Consider the following 23,757-nt stretch of genomic DNA (forward strand, 5'->3'; position numbering starts at 1 on the left):
GAATCAGTGCAAAAGTCGACGAATTGCATGTCTGGACCTTCTCATGATGCAGGGTGGAAGATGCCGACCAAGGGGAAACGGAGCCGGCCGACAGAGTGGCCGCTGATGAACGGCATGAAGCGCAGCGGGGCTGCACGGATCCCTTGGTGCTCCTGACTTCCACTGAATGGCGATGTCTCAGTGGCGGGGAAGCACCGGCTTCAGTGGGGAGGAGGGGGAGGGCCGATAACGATAACGCACCCCACCAAAATCGCAAGATGCAGATTGGCGGGACCCGCTGATAAGCTCAAACCTGGGCCGTCTGATTTGCTGGACGCCCCCCGTCGCAAACCGAAGCCAACATGTCAGCGAGACGCTTTTGTTTTGTCTTGCCACAGCACTGAGCACATGGAAGTAGAAACCAGAGGGGAAAGACGCATGGGAAGAAAATATTTGTCTCTATGAATGCAGACGGGCGGAATGCAGTAAATAGACACACATACACAAGTACGACAGATTGGAAAGCGGTCGCTTCTGCAGCAAACACTACTCCTAGGTACCTGCAGAGACTTGGCTCAACCTGAATTAGCATCGTCTTCGCCTCTCTTTCTGCAATAAAGCTGCGGGGTTGTCTCGCATCAGTCATTCTAAGCGCACCTTTCCTCCTTCCCCTTTCTCTTCCTTTCCTCTTCTGACACCTTCTTCCCTTCCTCCCATTCAAAGACCCCAAAGCGTGCTTCGAGTCATCTAATATCATATCTCACTGTGAACCGGCGCTCGACATCTTCCTGGCAATATGGCGCCCATCGCCATCTCCCCCGAGCGGGATGTCGGGCCTTTGAACTCGCTTACAACAAACTTTGACGATACCATCCGCTTCTACCTCAATGGCACCCGGGTCGTACTGGACGAGATCGACCCAGAGGTAACTCTTTTGGAGTACCTGCGAGGCATCGGTTTGACGGGAACCAAGCTGTATGTCTAGGCCCTCTCGCGCGTAAGAGATTGAAGCATTCGTAGCACGCACTAACACTCACCAGCGGATGTGGCGAAGGCGGTTGCGGTGCTTGCACTGTCGTCATCTCCCAGTTCAACCCGACGACGAAGCAAATCTACCACGCGAGCGTAAACGCCTGCTTGGCACCCTTAGCTAGTGTCGACGGCAAGCACGTCATCACTATCGAGGGCATCGGAAACACTAAGAGGCCACATCCCACCCAGGAGCGCGTGGCGAAAAGCAATGGAAGTCAGTGTGGTTTCTGCACCCCTGGCATTGTCATGAGCTTGTACGCTCTGCTGCGCAACAATGACTCGCCTTCGGAAGAAGATATTGAGGAGGCCTTTGACGGCAATCTGTGCAGATGTACCGGCTACAAGCCAATTCTCGAGGCCGCGCAGACCTTCAGCGTTGAGAGAGGATGTGGCAAGGCGAGGACAAATGGTGGTTCGGGCTGCTGCATGGAGAACGGCAATGGCGAGAAGAAGGAGGGCGGATGCTGTATGGACAAGGCAAAGCTCGACGACCAGCCCATCAAGAGATTCACGCCCCCCGGTTTCATCGAGTATAACCCCGATACCGAACTCATCTTCCCGCCCGCCCTCAAGAAGCACGAGATGAGGCCGTTGTCGTTCGGCAACAAGAGGAAGAAGTGGTATAGGCCTGTCACCCTTCAACAGCTGCTCGACATCAAGAGCGTACACCCCGCGGCCAAGATTATTGGTGGCAGCACCGAAACTCAGATTGAAGTCAAGTTCAAAGCGGCACAATACCCCGTCTCCGTTTTCGTGGGAGACATTGCCGAATTGAGACAGTACGAATTCAAGGACGATCACCTAGAGATTGGAGGAAACGTCGTCTTGACAGATCTGGAGCACATCAGCAAAGTGGCGACACGTCACTATGGCGACGCTCGTGGCCAGGTATTTGAGGGGATTTACAAGCAACTAAAGTACTTTGCTGGCAGACAGATTCGCAACGTCGGTACCCCTGCCGGTAACCTGGTTACTGCGTCGCCCATCTCAGATCTGAACCCTGTGCTCTGGGCAGCCAATGCCGTCTTGGTTGCAAAGTCTCAGAGCGAAGAGACCGAGATCCCCATGTCACAGTTCTTCACGGGATACCGACGCACGGCACTTCCCCAAGACGCCATCATCGCTTCCATCAGGATACCGGTAACAGCTGCCAAGAACGAATTATTCAGAGCATACAAGCAGGCCAAGAGGAAAGACGATGACATTGCCATCGTGACCGGCGCTTTACGGATTAAGATGGACGATGATGGCGTAGTGACCGAGTGCAACCTCATCTACGGCGGAATGGCTGCCATGACCGTAGCCGCGAAGAACACCATGGAGTACCTTGTGGGCAAGCGTATTGCTGAGCTCGAGACCCTCGAAGGAGCCATGAATGCCTTGGGAACCGACTTCGACCTGCAGTTTAGCGTTCCCGGAGGCATGGCTTCGTACCGAAAGGCACTGGCCTTCAGCTTCTTTTACCGCTTCTACCACGACGTCATCACCAACCTCGGTGGACAGAGCGAGCACGTGGATATTGAGGCAATCGACGAACTCGAGCGTGGCATCTCTGGCGGAACCGAAGATCACGGCGCGGCTGCAGCGTACGAGCAGGAAACCGTGGGCAAATCCAAGAGCCACGTCGCTGCCTTGAAGCAGGTCACTGGAGAAGCACAGTACATCGACGACCTACCGGTGGCCAAGAATGAGCTGCATGGCTGCTTCGTGCTGTCAACAAAGGCTCACGCAAAGATCAAGTCGATCGACTACTCACCCGCACTGGACATGGCTGGCGTCGTTGACTACATCGATAAGGATGACGTCGATACCCCTGAGCAGAACCGGTGGGGTGCTCCCCATTTCGACGAACTCTTCTTTGCCGAGGGCGAGGTTCATACAGCAGGCCAGCCCATTGCCATGATATTGGCCACTACGGCGTCGAGGGCCGCTGAGGCCGCGCGTGCAGTCAAGATCGATTACGAAGACCTCCCGTCAATCCTGACGATCGAGGAAGCGATTGAAAAGGACAGCTTCCACAACTACTACCGAGAGATCAAGAACGGCGACACTGAAGAGGCATTCAAGAACTGCGACCACATCTTCACAGGCACGGCGCGGATGGGTGGCCAGGAGCACTTCTACCTCGAGACACAGGCTTCCTTAGTGGTTCCGAAGCTCGAGGATGGTGAGATGGAGGTGTTTTCCAGCACCCAAAACGCCAACGAGACGTAAGCTCACTCTTCTTTATCGAACATTATTTTTTGGTTTATGGCACTAACAGCTTGCAGACAAGTCTTCGTTGCTCGAATGACGGGCGTACAAGCGAACAAGATCGTTGTCCGCGTCAAGCGACTCGGCGGTGGCTTCGGAGGCAAGGAGACGAGATCAATCCAACTCAGCGCTCCGCTCGCACTCGCGGCGAGGAAGACTAGGCGGCCGTGTCGTTACATGCTGACGAGAGAAGAGGACATGGTCACTTCAGGGCAGCGCCATCCGTTCTTGGGCAGATGGAAAGTCGGCGTGAACAAGGACGGCAAGATCCAAGCGCTGGATCTCGACGTCTTCAACAACGCCGGCTGGACATTTGACTTGAGCGCGGCGGTCTGCGAGCGAGCAATGTCCCACTCGGACGGCTGCTACAAGATCCCCAACGTCTTCATCCGCGGCCGGCTGTGCAAGACCAACACAATGTCAAACACGGCTTTCAGAGGATTCGGCGGACCTCAGGGCATGTTCATTGCCGAGACTTACATGGAAGAAGTTGCGGATCGACTGGGCATGCCGGTAGAAAAGTTCCGTGAGATCAACTTCTACAAGCCGCTGGAGCCGACGCACTTCAACCAGCCCTTGACTGACTGGCACGTACCATTGATGTACAAGCAAGTCCAGGACGAGGCAAAGTACGAGCTGCGGAGAGAACTCATCAAGCGCTTCAACGACGGCAACAAGTGGCGCAAGCGTGGCTTGGCCATCATCCCGACAAAGTTTGGTATTTCCTTTACAGCCCTCTTCCTGAACCAGGCAGGCGCCCTCGTGCACATCTACCACGACGGTTCCGTCCTGGTAGCACACGGCGGTACGGAGATGGGCCAGGGACTGCACACCAAGATGACGCAGATCGCCGCACAAGCTCTCGAGGTACCGTTGGACAATGTCTTCATCTCCGAGACGGCGACCAACACGGTAGCCAATGCCTCGGCGACGGCGGCGTCGGCCTCGTCAGATCTCAACGGCTACGCCATCTACAACGCGTGCGCGCAGCTCAACGAGCGCCTGGCGCCGTACAGGGAGAAGCTGGGGCCCGGTGCTACGATGAAGGACCTGGCGCACGCGGCATACTTTGACCGCGTGAACCTCTCGGCGCAAGGCTTCTACAAGACGCCCGAGATTGGGTACACGTGGGGCGAGAACCGGGGCAAGATGTTCTTCTACTTCACACAGGGCGTCACGGCGGCCGAGGTGGAGATCGATACCCTCACGGGCACGTGGACGTGCCTCCGGGCCGACATCAAGATGGACGTCGGGCAATCCATCAACCCGGCGCTCGACTACGGCCAGATCCAGGGCGCCTTTGTGCAAGGTCTCGGCCTCTTCACGATGGAGGAGTCGCTCTGGCTCCGCAACGGGCCGATGGCGGGTAACCTCTTCACGCGGGGACCTGGTGCGTACAAGATCCCCGGGTTCCGCGACATTCCGCAAGAGTTCAACGTGACGCTGCTCAAGGACGTGGAGTGGAAGGACCTGCGGACGATCCAGCGGTCGCGGGGCGTGGGCGAGCCGCCGCTGTTCATGGGCAGCGCGGTATTCTTTGCGATCCGCGACGCGCTCAAGGCGTCGAGGGCGCAGTACGGGGTGGCGGCGACGGTCGGGGAGGACCGGGAGGGGGATGGGTTGCTCAGGTTGGAGAGCCCGGCTACACCCGAGAGGATCCGGCTAAGCTGCGAGGATCCGATTATGAGGAGGGCCAGGGTGCTGCCGAAGGAGGGGGAGAAGAGCTTTTTCGTAGCCATTTAGCAACGGGCGCCAAGCAATTTCTCGGTTTGCATGGGATTCTTACTTGCTTTCTTGGAGGGGTTAGGTACTCAAGTGTGATTATTGGTGTTCACTTCGTAGATAGACAGGCGATCTCGATGAATACTACGATATCTTGTGCTATTTCATTCATTTCTGGACACTTCCACTGGCACCTGTGAGATTGCCATTCATCTGTCTCTGCGAAACGCATGTGCAATGCTTGGAATGGTAAGGCATCACACGATCTCGAATGCGCCCCCAAATCGCCAAGTCTCGTGAGCAGAGAGAGATGGGATGATGAGGGGGAGGCTTTGGGGCCGGGGTGGCCGGGGCGAAGGATGAGAAGCAGCACGAAGCGGTAGTGATTGTCTTCAGCTGGGAGCCTTAGACCAGGGCGGCCGAGGGGAAGCAAGAGAGTGCGATAGGAAGAAAAAACTTGGGCCGAATGGCGAGCTGTGGTTTCATGCTTACATTACATTGCATGCTGCAGTCGACTGGAGAATCTCAGCCGTTGGCCTTTTTTCACTGGCGTTGAGGCATGAGGTAAGTCCCCCTTACCTTAGTCTTTTGAGTCTGTGGACAGGGAGGACGACGAAGATGGGACGAAGGACCACTTGGTTTGCGAGCTTGCCTAACATTCTCGAGAGCCAAGAAATAACCGTTTGGTTTGATGCGACGGTGGTGATGGAGCTGCCCAGGGAACATTCACTAAAGATAGCTCGTAGGGCAGAAGGGAAGCTGCATTGACGGGTGGGTTCCTCCGGGAAATGTCTGTGCCATGCGTGCTGGTGTGATATCATTGCTTTTAAATGGCAGAAGATTGACCGAGGTACCATTCAGTAAAATGTCACCGAGTTTATGAATGCGAGTGATGAGACCTTCACCGAGGTAAAAAGATGACAAGTCGGATGAAGGAGAGAAGGCGGGGAAATCAAATCACATTCTCTCCCCCTCGCTTCTCTCTCTTGCTCTCAGTTTTGCTTGTCTCATCGGGCGACGTCCGACGGGCTGGGGGGAGGGGGATACCTTATTACATGACGATTACTGGCTGTAATCCACCTCTGCCCAGCTGCGCCCAGCCCAGCCTTGGATGCTGGGCCATGAGTTGTGATTTTCCGCCATTTTATTGCTGTGAGTTCGAGGCAGTGAGAGGTTCAATTGAGGTGATTTCTTATGAACGAGGTCCATGAGTGAAAGAGTATTGAGTGAGTGAGTAAAGGTCGAGTGAGATGACGAAGTAGCATCCCCCGCAGGGTAAGGTACTATCCACTAGGTACCAACGACAGCGGCAACAACAACATCGATCTTGCCTGTCTTGTGCTCGTTCCAAAGGCTAATGTAATGAAGTGGGTGGGAAGGAATGCCGGGAGCTCAATTAGCCAACCCACTTCCCATGGCAATTGGAGACGGATACGCCGCCTGCCCGTTGTCGTTTTTTTCCCTTTTCCTTTTCTGCGAACCCGAAGCTTTCAGCCAAGGTACCAGGTTGGTTCCCTCTCGCCTGGCTCGCCTGGTTCAGCTCCCATCCCATTCCCTTGGGACCGATCATCATTTGCTCATTGCGCCAAAAGCCCGCACCCATTTTTTCTTCTTCTCCATGCGACTCTCCAAACCCACCACCAAACACCAATACCCACCACTGTCACCAAAAGTTGCGACCACGCTCGAAAACGCCCACGATTCTACGATCGCCGGACCCGAGACGAACGAACGAGTATACGAGGCCCAGGAACCGGAAAAAGGATCGGCAGTTAATCCACGGATCCCCTGCATTCCGTGTCCAACTCGAAGACTGTGAGGCGGGAGAAATCCGAAAACAAGCAAAGCGAAGCAACCATAGCCGAACTCAGCCCGCCGGGTGCCCGCACGCGACAACCTCGTTTTCCCTCCCACTCTGTCTGCAGAAGCCCGCCACGCCCAATCTTTTGCGCAAACGCTCGAAAGCACCACAGTCGACCAGTATCCTTCACCCCCGGTGTCAAATGATCTGCGAACCCTCGTCCTCTGCGTAACCTTTGAGGTCCAATGGGAGCCGCTGCCCCATTGAACTGATTCCGAGCCCGCCCTCCACCACCACCACTACTACTGCCACCACCGCCACCACCGCCACCACCCATAACCGCTGCCGTCACCCGTCCCGGGCCTCTCGCCATGCCAGAGAACGGCAAAGACGTAAAGTCTGAATCGCAAGACGAAAAGGAAAAGCGCGACAAGACTGAGAACAATGGCGGCCATGCTCATTCGGCCAAGAGCCCCAAGAAACGCCGCAAGGTCAACCACGGTACGTTTAGCCCACGTCCCGCTGCGCCGTGGCCGCGGGCTCCCCCGAGACTGCGGTTGCAGCTGCAACAACGACCGTCTCGGTGCCTCACCTCGCGCGGAAGCACCAGCTAACGTCATGTGCCCTCTCAGCTTGCGTCTACTGCCGGCGATCTGTAAGTCAGATAGCCCTTACCTGAACAGCATAACTGGAATTGCTTCCCTGGCTCCGCGCATGGCGTTGACACTATTGTGTCTCTGCAATTGCTGCCGTGCGATGGCTCTGCCAACTACCGAACCCCCCTGCCTGCATATATGCGCAACTTCGTCTCCCTGCAGAAGGAAAACTGCAGGGCCAGAATAACAATAAGCGGGAAAGAGAAAAGATGGCTGACGGATAGTGTCTTGCCTGCTCTATAGCATATGACATGCGATCTCGTATGTAAGATCTCTTTCTTCACACAACCTTACACACAACGGGCTGCCTTGCTGCGGCGTCTGTCTCTCTCTCTTTCTGCGCTGTCCACTCGGCTTCCCAAGAGACCTGCGCGAGCGCGAGTGCGCGCACATCTCTGCTTGGCTCGTACCACGCTCGCTGACATGTCGTGCCCAGGAACGACCGTGTACAAGATGCATAAAGCGTAATATTGGCCACCTTTGCCACGATGAGCCTCGCGATGCAGATTCCAAAAAGGCCAAGAGCTCTCACACGCCATCCGCTGTCGACGAGTCCGAGACGACGCAATCCGAGCTCACGAGAAGCTCCATCGACCAATCTGCGACGGGGTCCATGGGCCCGCCGCCCCCTTTCGACCGCAAGGCGTCTGCTTTTGGCGCCGCCGGATTGGGCCAGGGGAACCCGCTGCACCTCGTGTCACCAGGAGCTGGCACCGGCATGGCGGGAAACGGCAGCAACGTGAACCAATGTAGGTACTCACCCGTGGTCTTGTTCTACCCCTTTTCTAAAGCGCCGTGCTGTTCGTGCTTGGAGGCTCCTTGCTTCTCTCGCACGCGTCTGCACTTTTCTACGGATGACACAAGGGGGACGAACAAGCAGCCTCAACTTGAGAGAGAAACTCGGAAGCTAACGTGATGCGCCCCGGTCTAATAGTCGCTGGATTCTCCGATGCCTGGTTAACAGCCCAGAACCACTACCACGATATGCAAAGCTACCACCCCAACAACTACATGATCGCCCCCGAAGTAACGCACGAGTTCAACCTGCTGAATGATTTTCTGCAGACGAGCCTGCTGGACGACGGCGGCATCGTCTCCGACGAGTCACAAAACAGCCCCGCGTTTAGCAGGACCGCCGGCGCCAACGACATGCTGCCGACGTTTGGAAACCACAACGGTAATAAGCGGGCCGGTGCTGGCAATGGAAACAATGCGCTTTCGCAGATGCTGCCTCCGCAGAACCTGGAGCAGGGCAAGGCGATATCACGGCCGGGCAGCATCGTTCAGGGCGACAAAGACAAAGCGCGCGAATACTACCTCCAGGCAGCTGATCCGTCCGGAAATGACACGCCCGAGGAGCGCATGGACCGTGTATTGAAGGCCAAGTACGAGGCCGGTCTGCTAAAACCTTTCAACTATGTCAAAGGCTACGCCCGACTGGGCACGTATCTGGATGGCCACATTGCGGCGTCGTCGAAGCAGAAGATTCTCCGAACCATTGATCGATTCCGACCCAAGTTCCGCGAGAAGGCTCAAGCTTTGACCGATATGGAGCTGCTATACGTGGAAATGTGGTTCGAGAAACAACTGATGGAGTATGACCGTGTGTTTGCCAGTATGGCGGTGCCGGCATGTTGTTGGAGGAGAACTGGAGAAATCTTCAGAGGCAATAATGAGATGGCGGAACTCCTACATGTTCCTGTCGAGAACCTGCGCGACGTATGTCTTCAGGTCGTTTCCAAGCCTTTGAGGCGTCATCGCAGCTAATCGGATGATAGGGCAAAATCTCACTCCATGAGATTCTGACGGAAGAGTCTCTCGTGCGGTATTGGGAAGAGTTTGGAACCATCGCCTTCGATCCTGCTCACGACACGCTACTTACAGCTTGCACACTCAAGAACCCCGACGACAAGGCGACAGACCCGGTAGTTCATTGCTGCTTTTCATTCATGATTCAACGAGATAATCACAAAATGTTAGTATTTGCCCATCCACTAGTCTCAGATTCTGTGAAGCTGACAAGTAGACAGCCCTACGCTCATCGTAGGTAACTTTTTGCCCAACGATCTAGCCCGGCCGTAATCATTTGCATTGCAGGGGGGGACCTCTTGGAATACCTAGGTTTGGGGGGTTGGAAACATAAAATCAAAGGGGGCAGGCGTCATTGGATACCAGGGCATTCTCCGGTTTGGTTGCATTTTGAAACGTTCTTTTGCATCGGCGAGAGGAAAGGGTCCGTCGCCAGTACATACAAGGCACATCTAGTATATCCTTATTTTCTTGGTCGAAGCCTCAAGTCATCGCTTTCCATAATGTCCGTCAAGTCCTGTTCTTTCCGGCCCGGGCCGAAGGTGTGTCGGGGAGCAGTAACCCCGCGCCCGGATACCACTGCTTTCGAGGAAGGCACAAACGAGACTTGCGCCTGCCGCGAACGACTCGGCACTTGCCACTTTCGCATCGCATCATCTCTGCGCCCCTCAACCTCTTCGCTTGCTTTAACGAGAGTGTTCTACGCAGACTGACACTGCTATGCACCCCTGGCCCATTCTTCACACCACACCCTGCTCTCCTCAATTGCACATCTTGTTCTGATGATCTCGACTTCCCCCGTCTGCCCTCGTCAAGCACAATGCCCCCTTTACGACGCGCAAAATCGCCCAAAAGCAACAACAGCATCGACAAATTCTCCGCCTTTGCAAGTCCGTAGCACCCATGGATGAGCTTCCGTGGCCTACTCGCTAACCCGTAGTATGACAGCATTCTCGCACACCCTCTCGACGCGCCTCCCCTCCGCGAACGACAGCCTCTCCATCGACGCCCTGCTCGCGGAGCTCAACCCGCAGCTCGAGACGATTATCCGTTTCTCTGGTAGCCCGAGAGCGAAAGCCCAGAGGGTGGAACTCGACAAGAGGGGGACGGAGCTTTGGAACCTGTGTACCCGACAACGTCGTGATAATGCGGACGCAACGGCGGCCGCGCCGGCTACGAGGAAGAAGCTGCTGTTGCGGAGCAGGACATATGCGTTTTTCATGATTAGTATCGCGAGGGGTGTTTCGGGCAGCACTGGGCCTCAGCTTGCGGATGTGGTGCATCTGATGAAGTTGGCACTCAAGGCGGGCAAGACGTGTCTTGGTAAGTCGGGGCCTCTGGAAAGAATTTTGATCGAGGTGGCAGTTTCCTCATATGCGTACAGATGACGGCGGCACCAGTTCGAGTGCCCTGAAGCTCGCCGAGACCGTTTTCGAGAAGGGGGCGGAATACAGCGCGGCATTGGGCAAGCAGCAGATGGCCATGCTGGGACCGGATGACTTGTTAGAGTGCAAAAGGCTAGACGCTGAATACTTTATACTCCGAGCGGCACTGGTATGTCTCCCTTGGCCTTGGAGATATGACCGTTCATACAACTAACCGAGGTACTTAGGCCTGGAAAACGGACAACTTGCCCGTCATGGAGTTCATGTACAGCAAGGGACACCTCCAACCAAACACGCTCGATTCGAGTTCGGCGGAGAAAATGACAGAGATTCTGTTCGAAATCGGCAAAGACCTTTCAAAGAAGGAAGACTTCCCCATGGCGGTGCGGTGGCTTGAACGGGGGTACGACATCATCAACGCCCAGGACCTGTCGCTTCTCTCCCGCGACGCCATCGAGCTAGGCCTCTCCGTCTGTCAAGCCCTGATCCACGCGCTGCTGGGTCTCAGCACGCCAGAGTCTTCGCAAAAAGCGCTGAACCTGGTCAGCTACATCGAGTCCGAGATCGGCGACAAACCCGTCGTCCTCCTCCTTCGCTTGGAGCTCTTGCAGAAGGCGCCGGCCGAGGTTTTTGACGTCGAGGCTTACGCTGATATTTTGAGGCGGATGGTGCGGTCGTTCAACTTCTCCGAGGCGCACTTTAAGCTCTTGGTGCATCATGCGCGCAAGTTGCATGATAAGAGCCCGACACTGGCGACGAGCGTCGTGGATGGGATGCTCAGGGGCACCATTGTCTCTTCTGGGCGCGAAGAGTGGGTCGACAGGTTGGTGCTTTTGAGGATCTGGATGGAGACGACGCAGAGGGATGGTATGAGAGCTATAGAAGAGCTGATGGGGGTCCTGGCAGGACTCCAAGATAACTTGAGCAAGCCTTTTGGGGCTTCTACGGCAGTCGGGGCGTTGACTGTGAGCTTCACCTGGTAAAGATGAAGAGTAAGGATTGCTGACATTGGTGTAGCTTATTTGGAAAAAGATCGAGGTCAACTACAACCAGGGACACTTCGACTTTGCTGATGGCTGGTGCCAGATAGCCCTGCAGCCTCTATTCCAAAACGGCGGCCCTGCAAACATGTCGAGACTCAGCAGGTGCGTGTATCGTCAATGCTCTGATACAGCCACGCTGATGATTGTAGAAAGCTCATTCTTTGTGCCCTTGGGAGAAACGACACCGAGAGAGCGCGACAAGTCTTTCATAGCATGTCCGAGGCAGCGCAAAACGAACCGATGACGAAGTATCTGATGTACAAGGCTGCCCTCCGCTCATCCGACCAAGAAATGGCTGCCGAGTGCCTGGAAAGAGTGGCTCTGTCAGCGCCCGGTGACCCTAATTTCCTGTATGCCTGCGTCCTCGAGGCGCAACAGATTGGGGATAAGGTCTGCGCGATGCAGGCCATGAAGCAGCTGGTGGGGAAGTTCGAGTTCAGCGAGGCGTCTCCGATTCATCTGCCGGCGCTGCTGCGATGTAATATCCGACTCGCTGTCTCAATTGCTGAGAGCGAAAAAAGTCCGAAAGAGCGACAAAGTGTGGTGGAAGAAATACTTATGCTGTTCGAAGGAGGTGAGAGGGAGTTATCTATTGGTTGACATCACAGACTGACCGTATCGTCTGGTAGCCGTCAAAGCGATCCAGCGAGACCCCCGCGACAAGGACGGCAACCGGCTTTTTACCGTCAAGGAACTCGACTGGTTCTGCCAGAATGCATATAACCTCGGCCTCAAGCACTCGGACGAGTGGGATGTCAAGCATCTCATCCGGCTGTACAACAGCTGCCTCACCATCGCGAAGCACTATCCAAATGACCTCCCCGCCGAAGCCGCGAGTGACCTCGCGTTCAGGACAATGTTTTGCGATTTTATCGCAGCCGCTGCCCTCGTATCGCTGGCCCGAACGGAAGACAACGTCGAGCAGCAGCTGCAGCATTATCTCGTCATGCGGAGGCACGTCGTAGCGTATAATGCAGCTTTGGAGAAGCAGATGAGCGACGGTCTAGACAAGAGGCTGAAGAGCGATCTAACAGCCAAGCTTGCGACGTTGATGGTCTTCGATTTTGAGGCTGCCATGGCGTTGAAGAAGACTGATGAACTGGGGTACATTATTCGTACGGCCGTGACGTGTCGGGATGTGAATACGCTCAAGGCGATGGGGGATATTGCGCTGCGAGGCAGATTACCTGGACAAGGTAAGCAGCCAAAGTACCCCAATCCTTTTCCCCTCGGATCGCTACAAAGAAATCTGTCACTCACCATATGCTGGATTCTCGTTGTCCTCAGCCCTCTATTCAACGCTGGGCGTCATCGTCAACGAGATCTAGGAGCTCGAAAAGATGAAGGGCGACAGGCTGGCGAAGTATATCCGGTGCATGTTCCACGCCGTCTTGTCGCTGGATGCAGCTTTGGGGCAGAGGCTGATGAAGCAAGCCGTTGACGTGGCGAGGGATTCTCGCAAGGTGCGTTGCTTCTCTTCTGCTACACCCCCATTCCTCTTTTCGCTGTTGGTCGGCACGTTTGAGAAGATAAAAACACTAAACACCATCATGCTTGATAGAGCCAGCATCCGTTCCCGGCCGAAGAACTCGAATGGCTCGTCACTACGGCCTTTAACCAGGCCGTGGACGCGTATAATGTCAGACAGGACGACGAGTGCAATACATGGGCGGATTTGGCCATAAATTTGGCGCATTATGCCGATGATGGAGGGGAGCTGGAGAAGAGGGTGCAGGAGAACCGGATGAAGTTGAAGTTTGACTTGCCGTAAGTTAGAACTTTGCTAAGCAGAACTTGCAACAACATGGTGATGGTTCGCTTTCGATGCCTAAACTTTGAATTGAATGAGGTTAGCCATGACGATATGCAGCCCCCGTAGTATATCAAGTGACTTACTTCTCTATCAAAAGATCAGAAGGTCTCTCCTCCACTGGCATTCAATCATCGAAATTTCTAATTGAGAACGGGATGATGTGCTCGCACTGCGGCTAGAGGTTATGGAAGAATACCGAGCATGCCGATCAACAGATACGTAACCACCTTTTGCATCACCACTGCCGCGATCATGTTTTATCCCCTTATGGAACTTCTTGAAGTATATTCCTAGAGGAATACACAGAGGGAGAAATGAATGGGCGTGCGTGGCGGCTATGCGCCGTGGGCACGTACCTGTACGATATCTTGACGACTAGGTCCGAAGACAAGTATTTGGCGATATTCAAGTACGACATCGATTAAGAAGATACCAAGGCCACCATAACGGTTGTTTCCAACGCATATCGACTACTCGAGTACGTGTTGACTTCTAAGGTGTTTTATAGTCCCTAGCTGTTATTAAACCGCGAGGTCTGTAAGCACAGCCAGGGCTATTCTCGGCTATGTTCTCGAGGACTGGGCTGATGTCATGGTTCTCTGCATGGTCTTCTGCAACCGCCATACGGGCAAGTCCAACATCATGTCCAACGCTGATCCGATCGACGCGTGCCAGTAGCAGCAAAAGGTCAGTACATGATGAGCACTCGTGGTAGATCCAATGACTGGTGTATTCTTTTCTCCTCTACAAACCTCTTGAGCAAAATACAGGTGCGAGGAAAACTACCCTTCCTATCCACTCGTGTAGTATATCCCCCCCTCTACCGCCAGCCTACTTTACCCAAACCTAGTCCGGCCTTGAAGCCATCACCGTGGCCGCCACCACCTCACCAGTGGAGCCGTCGTATGCGTCGTGTCAATCGTTTATTTCGTGCCGTAAGTAATTCCCGTCTTTATGACAGCAGCCGCGGAAGGACTTAGCAGATGGCATGCGTTTTGCCAGTCTTACCCTGTAGGGAATGCTTTTCCTTCTGTTCAGACACGGCATGGTTAGTGAAATCTCATCCTGGGTGGGTTCGCATAGACACCTGGGGGGTTGGGGACAAACTCTGAACTTTGGGTGGTTGTGGGTTGATTTCGAGCTGGTGAGGTGATGCTTGTTGATGTACTCCTGCTGCCTCTTGACGCCGTCCTGGTCCATCTGCTCGAGCAGGCCCATACAGAGCTTGATATCGGTAATGAGGGCGTCGCAACGCGATTTAGAAAAGTCTTCACGAACAACGACGCGGAGCATCTTGAGGTCATCGGTCTTGGGCGCCATGGTGTAGGCCGGCACGACCCAGCCGCGGACGCGAAGCTGGTGCGCAAGCGCGAACTCGTCGTAGTGACGGACGCCCGGCTCGTCCTCGGCGCCAGCGGGGACTTCGGGGAGGCGGAATGCGACGAGGGGGAGACCTTCGCCGGAGCGCTTGGACATGATGCGGAAGCCGAGGACCTCGAGGGACTGGGAGAGATAGTCTGCGGTACGGGTGAGGTTTGACATGATGGCCCGGTAGCCCTTCTTGCCGAGGCGAATGAGCTGGTAGTATTGGCCAATGACCTGGGAGGCGCCCTTTGAGAAGTTGAGGGTGAAAGAGGCTTGATCTGCGCCGAGGTAGTTGATGTTGAAGACAAGTTCTTGGGGGAGGAAGTCGGCGGAACGCCAGACCACCCAACCGACACCGGGGTAAACGAGGCCGTACTGTGTTGTGTAAGTGAATGATTCAAGGAGTTTGGTATTCGTTATATAGAGTACGGGACGGGGGACTTACCTTGTGACCAGACACATTGATTGAGACAACATTCTTCAGACGGAAATCCCACTCGAGGTCAGGCACGACGAAGGGGGCGACGAAGCCTCCACTGGCGGCATCAACGTGGATGGGCACATCGAGGTTCTTCTCAATCAGCAAGTCATTGACAGCCTTGACGTCCTCATACTCGCCCGTGTACGTGGTACCCAGAATGGCGCAGATACCAATGGTGTTCTCGTCAATGAGATCGACCGTCTCCTGGGGATCAATGACGTAGCGGTCGGGCGCGCAGTAGACGAGCTTCTCCTCGACCTCGAAGTAGCGGGCTGCCTTTTCCCAGCAGACCTGGACGGCGGAGGACATGACGATATTGGGGTGCTCGGTGGACTTGCCCTCGGCCTGGCGCTTGTTCTTCCAGCGCTTCTTCATGGCAAGGACGGCGAGCATGATGGCCTCGGAGGAGCCGACGCACGAGGTGCCGACGGCACCGAAGCCCTCGCCCGCGCCCACGTCGGCGTGGAAGAGCTTGCCGATCATGGAGACGCAGCGGTTTTGGATGTCTGCTGAGGCGGGGTATTCTTCGTAGTCGATGAAGTTCTTGCTGAAGCTCTCGGCCTGGCAAAGTGTATTCTGTCAGATATCGGAGTCTTATCTCGTGTATGCGGTACGTTGGGGGAAGGGTGTTGGTGAGGATTTACCATGAGCTTCTCGGCTTCTTCTTCCTGGGATGGGGCATTAGCTTGGAATGTCACTGCGGGTGTTGGATTCGTTGAGGGTTTACTCACCATGTAAGTCGTCACAAAGGAGGCCAGGCTAGATGAACGATGGTCAGAAATGACAAGAGCTTCGTGCATGTGACGAAAAAGAGAAGCCTACTTGAGCATGGGGTTACCGTCGAGACTGAGCTCGTCCTTGATCATGCGGTAGGCAACCTCCTTGGGCATCTCGCTCTCGGGCATCTCGCTCTTGGGGAGGTCCTGATTGGCGAAGCGGGAGCCGTAGACGCTGGTGGTGTAGCAGTCGTCATGGTCAGCGAGCTGGAGCTGGACCTTCTTGAGCTGCTGCTGGACCTGGCGGAGGTTGGCGGCGTTCGACGAGTCCTCGGCGCCGGAGGCGGAGGCCGAGTCTGGGGGCGTGTTGACGGTTGTAAGGTGAACCATTTTGAAGTAAAAAAATGGTTAAGGGGAGAGAAGCAAGTGTGATGCGATAAGAGCGAGGAGCTTCGTGCGAGGTGGAAACGGACGGAGGAGGATGTTTATATGGAGTCGAGAGACTGTTGACTATTTATTGGAGCTGGAGCTGGAGCTGGAGCTGGGCTTTGGAGACCGAGACGAGGCGAATGGTTAGGTTGGGAAGAAGCAGAGAGGGTGAAACTGGGAATGGGAGCGAGGGGGAAGAAGGAGAAGAAGGAGGGGCATTCACGGCAGCAGCAGCAGCAATGGAAGCAACAAGCGGAGCTGGGAGAGCGGCCGTGGCACTGCGCTTGCATCTGCACCTGCATGTCTAAGGCAAGGAGCTAGAACTGGAACTGGAACTGGAACCGGGACCAAGGAAGCTACCCGACCTAAGCTACACAGCCATACGGAGTACTTGGTAATTGTAGCTAAGCAGCTTGAAGGTACTTGGTGGAGTACATTCCCGGCGGGGTGCACGGCAGAGCTGGGCTCTGTCCAAGAGACTTGACAGCTACAGCTCCTCCATCTCACGTCCCATTCTGTCCTTCCAATCCAATCCACTGGATCATTGAGGAAGAAACGCCGAGAGAACCGGACGTGGAGACGTGGAGTGGAGACGTGGAGTGGAAGCTCTGAGCTTGTGCAAGGAATAAGAGAGACCGAAAGAGAGAGGGCCAAGGCCAATGGCAGATGCAAGTGGGGTGACACCGTGACGCGCGACTTGGGGTGCCCTGAAGCTGGCGCAGATGGCGGGGCACAAGACGGTGTAGAGTCGGTAGGTATCGCCTTACATAAGGCACTGAGAAGGATGCAGCTACATCATTGACGTGAGGAAGCCAATGCACAAGTGCCAGAATGCCAGTGTCCTTGGCAGGTACTCGAGAGTAAACCCGGTACATGCCGCTGACAGTACCTCACCTCGCATGCGTAGCGTACTGGAAGTGTGTCGAGAAAGAGTTGCAAGTTTTGGCCTATGGATGGATACCTTAGTCGAGACACCTATCATTCCCCTGGATCGGTGAAGAAGACGGATAGGATGGGACGATTTGCCCGCGACCTTGTTCCCCGGGGCACCCAGGGAAATTCCCGAGAAAAAGTAAAACAAAAAAAGGCTCGGGCAAAAAGGGGCTCTGGAGAAACATCCGCAAATCAGCTCCAGCCCGGGAAAGGAAGTTGGGATCTCAATTCCAACAGAAACGGGATGACTTTTGGGATGTTGCCGCGACGTTGTTGCCAAAAGCACGTGTTTTCCGGATGAAGCTGCCCAATGTCTCCGGATCGAGGTACCTCCATACTCCGTATCAGGGCGGCCTCCCTTTGTCATCGTTTTCTCCTATTCAATCTCGCCCTTCCACGTCTCTCGCCTCTCATCCTCCCACGCAACAGTCTACGACAACTTTCCCCAGGTCTCGGCTCTCAAGTCGTCACAGCACACACACACATGCGAGTCCAAGGATCCCCAAGTCCTAAAAACGACGCTACGCCCAAAGCTTGGCACGGGTGACATTTCGGGTGGCCCACACCAGCTCGACCAGCAACCAGCGCATCTCCATGTCCACAAACGCGCCCCACGTTTCGCCCAATCGTCACCCGTGCCGCTCTTCCGCCACAGCGGGCGGTCCCTCCCTGGTCTCCAGTCTGAGGTCTCTACTTCGTACGGACTAGAGTCCAACGAAACCTGAACCTTGGAGCACATCCATCGCCCGCTAGAATTCTCTCACTCTCTACCCACCAGCATCCGCTCCATCGACGGGTCTCATCAACAATCTTTCAGCTCTCTCTTCCCTCATGCGTTGTTTGTTTCACGGCAGTTCACGGCAGTGATTGGGCTCAGAGAGACATTGATAGCGGGCTCTGGGTAAATCGGCTCGGATATCAATGCCTAGCACCGTAACACAGCCCTGGAACCAAACGGCAGTCCATCTTTTGCTAGAGACTCAAGTAAAAAAAACTTCGTACAGTACAGTACAGTCCGTGAGTACCTAGCAAACAATAGAAGCAGATGGGGTGTCTCAAAGAAAGTCAAGGATGAAATAAGTGAACATACACCGCAATATGGAGTAAGCCAGACGGGAGATGTCAACAGCGCCTGGCTATTTTCCCTCAGTTACCCAATGACATCATGACCACCTGTTCACCCTAAAATTAAATCACCTCAGCCAAATCTCGCCCCAGAGACCAGACACCTAAAATCGGTTCCAACATGGGGGACAGACAGCATGCCATTTCATTTCCTCGCCCAAGAACTACGGTCCCCTAAAACCCCGAACGCCAAGAACCGTCATCCAAAAAAAAAGTTCCAGACCGAACAGACCGGGACCTCGACCTGCTGATTGATAGTCCGAATGAAGAAACTCCCCGTATCCACTAGTGAACGGGGCCCCCCACGTTCCACGGATCATCATCACCGCCTCACTCTCCCCTGTGGCTGAGCTCTGAATTTCACCCGGACACGACAGCCGCCATCCGACAGTGGTTCGACTTTTTCCCCCTACATCTCACAATCCATTAACCTCAACGGATACCCAACGGGCAACAACTCGCCTCTCGTAATCTCGGTGAAGGACACCCCGAACCCGGTCAGCGAACAACGCATCATCTCGCCTCTCTTGACTCTTCGTAATAACCTCGTCCCCAGTGAACCTACCTACGGCTTCAGTTCCTCCGTCCGCCCTTCCAACTATAGGATTTGCCAGCTTCCTTTTTGCGCGACTAAATCAAACGTTGCTTCATCATCAACTTCCGGCAACGCCGAGTTGGCCTAAGGTGTCTGGGCCATTCATCTCCAGTTGCTGTCGCATGTTGAACATCACCTTGGGCCCCAGGTCTCTGCCCAATATGACAGAGTCAACGCTGTTTTTCCTGTCACAAATACTCGATGTCTCGCTTCAACTGATCTTTTGCTATCCGCTGCAACAGACGCTTTAATTCTCAGCGCTCTCCTTCCAAAGACGTACTATGCGTCTATTCCAGGTCTAATTCTCTGCCTGGGCCTGTTTGTGTCCCCGTCCTCTGAAGGGACATGAACGTCTAATCAACGAGAATTCCAATGCCCCTATGCCTTCAAATCCTGATCATGGTGCCGCTTCCCGTCCATCAGCCTTCCGTCGTATCCATAGCATCGCCGCCGGCTGCCCTGGCCTTGGCCGCCGCGATCTTTTCCTCTCTCCACTTCTGAATCTTCTCCTTCAGCTCAGTGTGCGGGATCGCATCATCCACAGTCATCGGCTGTCGCGTAAAGGGATCCTTGGGATCCGATAGCAAGTGCTGTACAATGGTCCCCCGATCAACAATGTGCTTCGATGGCAGGATCACGGGATCCTTCATCAAGTCTCCCATGATCGGGTCTTCGAACTCGGCCGGGATGTCTCCAAGATCCAGCTCGGCTTGGTCAGCAATCTGCTTCGACTCCAGAAACTTGGCCTTCAACGTGTCGAGCTGCTCGAGTTCACCAGCCTCCTTCATACTGCGCTTTGAGAGAATGTGGCTGGCCTTGTCAAACACCTCGGGCTTGTACGAGCGTCCGTCTGAAGCAACGGCGTCGATGAACGCTTGGGATGAACCCAGGTTGAGGTAGATGTCGATGAAGTCTGATAGCAGAACCCTCGGCTGGAAGTGGTACTTGGTTGAATTGTTGACCTTTAGCTGACCCATCTTGGGTCCCGCAAGGGTCTCCAGGTTGTAGTTAAGCATACTAGCCAGACGCTGGACGATCTCAGGCATAGTGAATGCTGAGGTCAATGCCGATGTGAATAGCTTCATCATTGCCAGTGTCTCATTAGCCAATTGCATGTATGAGCCCGCCTGGCTCTCCAATGTTGACAACTCCTCTTGCTTCTTCTCTCTATCCTGCGTGGATAGAGTGTTGCCAAACTCCAACTCCTGCTGTAACGTATGGATCTTGGGAAACTTTGTCAGTGCCTCGTCAAGCACATAGGTCGCGTCATTGAGGAGCAAGTTCACGAATTGAACAAAGAATTGTCGGTTGACCCTGGCGTTTGTCAGTCACGCATCCACACACTCTGTGTAGGAGCCGGAACAGGACGGAACTTACTTGCTCTCTCTCGTCAACTGTTGCTTGTAGATATCGTTGCCCCAGACGCATTTGATAACCTGGAAGATCTCGTATCTGATGTTGAACTTGTCGTAGAACTGGGTGTTCACACCAGTCGACTCCGCCTCAATGTAAAACTTCATGAGAGCGTGCAATAGGTTGTCGTTGGCAAACTTGGATCCGTAGAGCTGATCACCCAGAACACCCTTCTTGAAGTGCATGAAGGGCCAGGTGCCGGAGAAGAGCAGCGTGACCAGGGATGACTTGAGGTAAGGGTTCTTGATGTACTCTGACGAACGCAAGAAGGCAATGCAGAGTGCAATCATCTCGCTGCCAACAGCGGAAGGCATGATCTGAGGAAGATAGCGATACACGAACTTGAAGTTGTCGACCACGTCCTGGAGCGCATACTCGGGCAGGCACGCAAAAGCCTCGGGGGCCTGAGCAGGGAGAGGAAGCTGAAGATCTTTGTCCGGGGTGTAGCTGGACTGGCTGGCAAGGCGAAGAAGCCACACGGCCACGTAACGCATAAAGCGAAGTGACAGTTCTTGCATTTTCTCGTCAAGGAAAATGCCCTCGATCGCAAACTTCATGGCGATGGCCTTCTCCAAAACCGTGGTGTGACGCTTGAGTGTCAACTCAAACATGGCAAGTTGCTGTGGCTGGTTCTGGACCTTAATCCGCTCTGCTTCCATAGCAGCCAAATGCTTCTCGTACCACTTGATATCCCTCTCCAAACCCTTGAGCTTTGAGTTGGTTGCCTCGCTGCCGTAGTGATGTGCGGCTAAAGTCAAGAAGAAAACCTCGGAAATAAAGTTCGAGTTGCCCTGAGATTGAGTAGCGTAGAATGCATCGGACGTCGATTGGTCGGCATTGAGCTTTGTCTCTTCCTTGATGTCCACACGGGGACTCCGGCGGAAGTACTCAACCTCGATCCGGTCGACCTTTGAGAAAGTTGTGTCCATGAAGGGAGAGCAGAATCGGTCCAACACGACAGTAAGGTTCATCATGAAGCCATCTGAAGACACCTCCTTAGGGTCAACCTGAAGAGCTCTACGCTTATGATTGCCGTTGATTGCAGATGCGAACCAGTCGAGTACCCGGCTCCGGGTGTCAGTGTCAGCTCGGATGAAGGCATTGGCGATAGTGAAGAGCTCGTCCTGGTGCACTCGGAGAATAGCCCGAAGAGCATCTTGAGACGGGGCAGCCCGAGTGCGGTCCAGGCCGCGAGGGTTCGGGAAGTATGTCATGGTGACCTCGGGTTGCAAGGGAGAGATGCGGAAGAAGGGGCCCAAGATTGTCTCCTTTTCAACATGGGATCCCAGCTTTTGAGCGGTCATGAAGTTGGGATGTTGCGCCAATGCATTCAGTAGAGGCGGGAACTTTGTGTAGGACATCAAAGCCTATCAAGTCCAGATATCAGTTCAGTCCTGTCCCAAAGACATGGGCAATTGCTGGGAGAGGGGCAACACTGGTGACCTGAGAAACTCACGCTGATGTATGGCTTGTAGTCATCCTCCATAGACAACGCCGATAGTTTGATGCTGAGTGTGTGCATGGCCGTGGCGAAGGCAGCTGGGAACTGCTCATCCTCGGGGAACCGCTTTACTGCCTCCCGCAAGAAGTCCAGACAGACTCCATCGTCCAGCTCTTGTCCTTTGAGCAGGTATGTGACTAAGCTCTCGGGACGTGATCGTCTAGTACTACCTGTAAGTAATTGAAATGCCCAGGGTGCATCTACTTACCCAAAGAGATCTGGTATCGTGAGCGCAAACAAAGCGTTGCTAACACACAGTCTCTTTGCCTCTTCCAGGGCCTCCCTCTTCTCTGCCGTCTCTTTCACTATGTTCGTCCGGATGATGCGTTTGAATGAGGGAAGTAGATAGCCAAGAAGGGGCTTGTCAGCTGGGATCGCAGTGACGGCCTCCAGCAAGGCACTATCGAGTATGGAGGTCGTCAGTTTGAGGGGCGATCCATTCTCTTGGAGCTCTTGGCTAGCTTCCGGCAGGAAGGTAAGCTTATGTCCATGGGTATCGACAACTCTCTCGGGGTCGACTGTGATCCGGAAGATGTGGCTGAGCGTTCGATCCGAAAAATCATCCAATGACTCCTCCACATTCGCCTTCTTCGCGGGAGCAGGTGTGGCTGCGCGGTCGGAGGCGAATCGCTTGTTGCTCTCGGTATTGTTCGATGCAGCTGGCGACGACGCACCGCTCTCGGACTTGACACCAAGCTGGCTGAAAGGATTCGAGGCGGCGGGCTTTGGTGTGGATGTCGGTGTTGGGTTGGCCGAAGCCTTGTGAGCCTTGCCTTCGCTCGTTGCGGAGTTTGATGTCTCGGCGTCTGCTGACGATTCTCCTTCCGGCTTGGGTGATCTGGTCGAGGAGCCAAGCTTAGCCAGCCGTCGAAGTCGGATCTAGGTAGACTGGTCAGATTGTTTCCTACGGAGTCAGATGATGAGGCAACGGTCCACGACAGTCATTGCCATCGTGTGTCGGCCGGTAATACGTTTGTCGATTGCGCTCGCCACATGCGGTTCTCGGCAAAGGTATCCCATCGTCATTGTGTGCGTAGATCGACTGAGACGGCGGGAAGACGAGGGCGGCTGACGAAGGCCATTTGGACTACGCCAGACATCTGAAGAGGGCGCGAGGGCAGAGCGAAAATCGGTTTGAGGGTCGGGAGGAGCACTGGTAGGAGGATGAGAGGACAAGGGGAAGACAGCTCTTACATCGTTTATCTTCTTGACGTCGGGCGCGTCGGGCGCTTGGTTGCCCTCGTTCGGATCCATGGCGGGCGAATTCTATGCTTTTGAGCGGCGGTCGTAAGTATGCAATCCGTTTCTAGCGAGGCCGGCAATGGTGCAAGGTTGAGATTCCCAGATTGAAGGTGGGCTGGCTGGAGGTTGACGTACAGTACCACGAAAGTTGAGGTTAGGAAGGCGCTGCACCTAACTGCGTCGGTTGACAAGCGCAAGGTACGGACGGCCAGGTTGGTGGGGGAGCAAGCCAGGCAGGCAGGTAGTGAATGTGGGGCGACGGCGGACCTGTGAGGTACCACGGAAGAGTCCCCTAGGCTGTTAAGTCCGACATGGAGCATCTCCGACAAGCGGAAAGATCCACCACGAATTTGAAAGTCCGCCGCGGGGATGGGCTCGATTACTAAGCTTAGGCTTTCCTTCGGCTCCCAATAGGCTCACGGGTACCCGTGCATGTAAAATTCCACGTGTACCCGTGAAAATGA

The 23,757-nt window shown here is 54.7% G+C and overlaps 6 protein-coding genes across 6 annotated transcripts; 3 read left to right on the top strand and 3 right to left on the bottom strand.

Annotated features, from left to right (window-relative positions):
* The first annotated feature begins 610 nt into the window (after positions 1-610).
* Positions 611-5,354, top strand: BDP81DRAFT_144156 (xanthine dehydrogenase). Its single transcript, XM_060581866.1, has 3 exons — positions 611-954; positions 1,020-3,221; positions 3,282-5,354. The coding sequence occupies exons 1-3, from the start codon at positions 776-778 to the stop codon at positions 5,005-5,007; spliced, it is 4,107 nt and encodes a 1,368-aa protein (XP_060438563.1). The 5' UTR covers positions 611-775; the 3' UTR covers positions 5,008-5,354.
* Positions 5,131-6,057, bottom strand: BDP81DRAFT_440936 (uncharacterized protein; the record flags this gene model as incomplete). Its single annotated transcript, XM_060591559.1, has 1 exon — positions 5,131-6,057. A coding segment is annotated over exon 1 (277 nt), but the record flags the coding sequence as incomplete, so codon positions are not given.
* A 903-nt stretch (positions 6,058-6,960) lies between these two features.
* On the top strand, positions 6,961-9,762 carry BDP81DRAFT_144191 (transcriptional regulator). The gene is made up of 7 exons (XM_060581867.1): positions 6,961-7,288; positions 7,420-7,442; positions 7,687-7,704; positions 7,880-8,192; positions 8,378-9,162; positions 9,222-9,418; positions 9,474-9,762. The coding sequence occupies exons 1-7, from the start codon at positions 7,159-7,161 to the stop codon at positions 9,523-9,525; spliced, it is 1,518 nt and encodes a 505-aa protein (XP_060438565.1). The 5' UTR covers positions 6,961-7,158; the 3' UTR covers positions 9,526-9,762.
* Positions 9,763-10,072: 310 nt separating this feature from the next.
* Positions 10,073-13,451, top strand: BDP81DRAFT_465873 (meiosis protein SPO22/ZIP4 like-domain-containing protein; the record flags this gene model as incomplete). The annotated part of the gene is made up of 10 exons (XM_060594333.1): positions 10,073-10,146; positions 10,193-10,575; positions 10,637-10,806; positions 10,865-11,602; positions 11,655-11,782; positions 11,830-12,254; positions 12,310-12,876; positions 12,968-12,993; positions 13,027-13,143; positions 13,248-13,451. 10 exons carry the CDS (start codon positions 10,073-10,075, stop codon positions 13,449-13,451), a joined length of 2,832 nt encoding a protein of 943 aa, XP_060438566.1.
* A 754-nt stretch (positions 13,452-14,205) lies between these two features.
* Positions 14,206-16,667, bottom strand: BDP81DRAFT_440943 (glutamate decarboxylase). The gene is made up of 6 exons (XM_060591560.1): positions 16,162-16,667; positions 16,071-16,098; positions 15,984-16,007; positions 15,304-15,900; positions 14,601-15,233; positions 14,206-14,523 (listed from the first exon to the last, which is right to left on the bottom strand). Exons 1-6 carry the CDS (start codon positions 16,443-16,445, stop codon positions 14,470-14,472), a joined length of 1,620 nt encoding a protein of 539 aa, XP_060438567.1. The 5' UTR covers positions 16,446-16,667; the 3' UTR covers positions 14,206-14,469.
* Positions 16,668-19,556: 2,889 nt separating this feature from the next.
* Positions 19,557-23,305, bottom strand: BDP81DRAFT_465875 (ubiquitin elongating factor core; the record flags this gene model as incomplete). The annotated part of the gene is made up of 5 exons (XM_060594334.1): positions 19,557-20,451; positions 20,515-21,917; positions 22,007-22,217; positions 22,260-22,930; positions 23,246-23,305. 5 exons carry the CDS (start codon positions 23,303-23,305, stop codon positions 19,557-19,559), a joined length of 3,240 nt encoding a protein of 1,079 aa, XP_060438568.1.
* Between the last annotated feature and the right edge of the window lie 452 nt (positions 23,306-23,757).

Source organism: Colletotrichum phormii (assembly GCF_030913505.1).
Source record: "Colletotrichum phormii strain CBS 102054 chromosome Unknown BDP81scaffold_34, whole genome shotgun sequence".
Taxonomy (NCBI): domain Eukaryota; kingdom Fungi; phylum Ascomycota; class Sordariomycetes; order Glomerellales; family Glomerellaceae; genus Colletotrichum; species Colletotrichum phormii.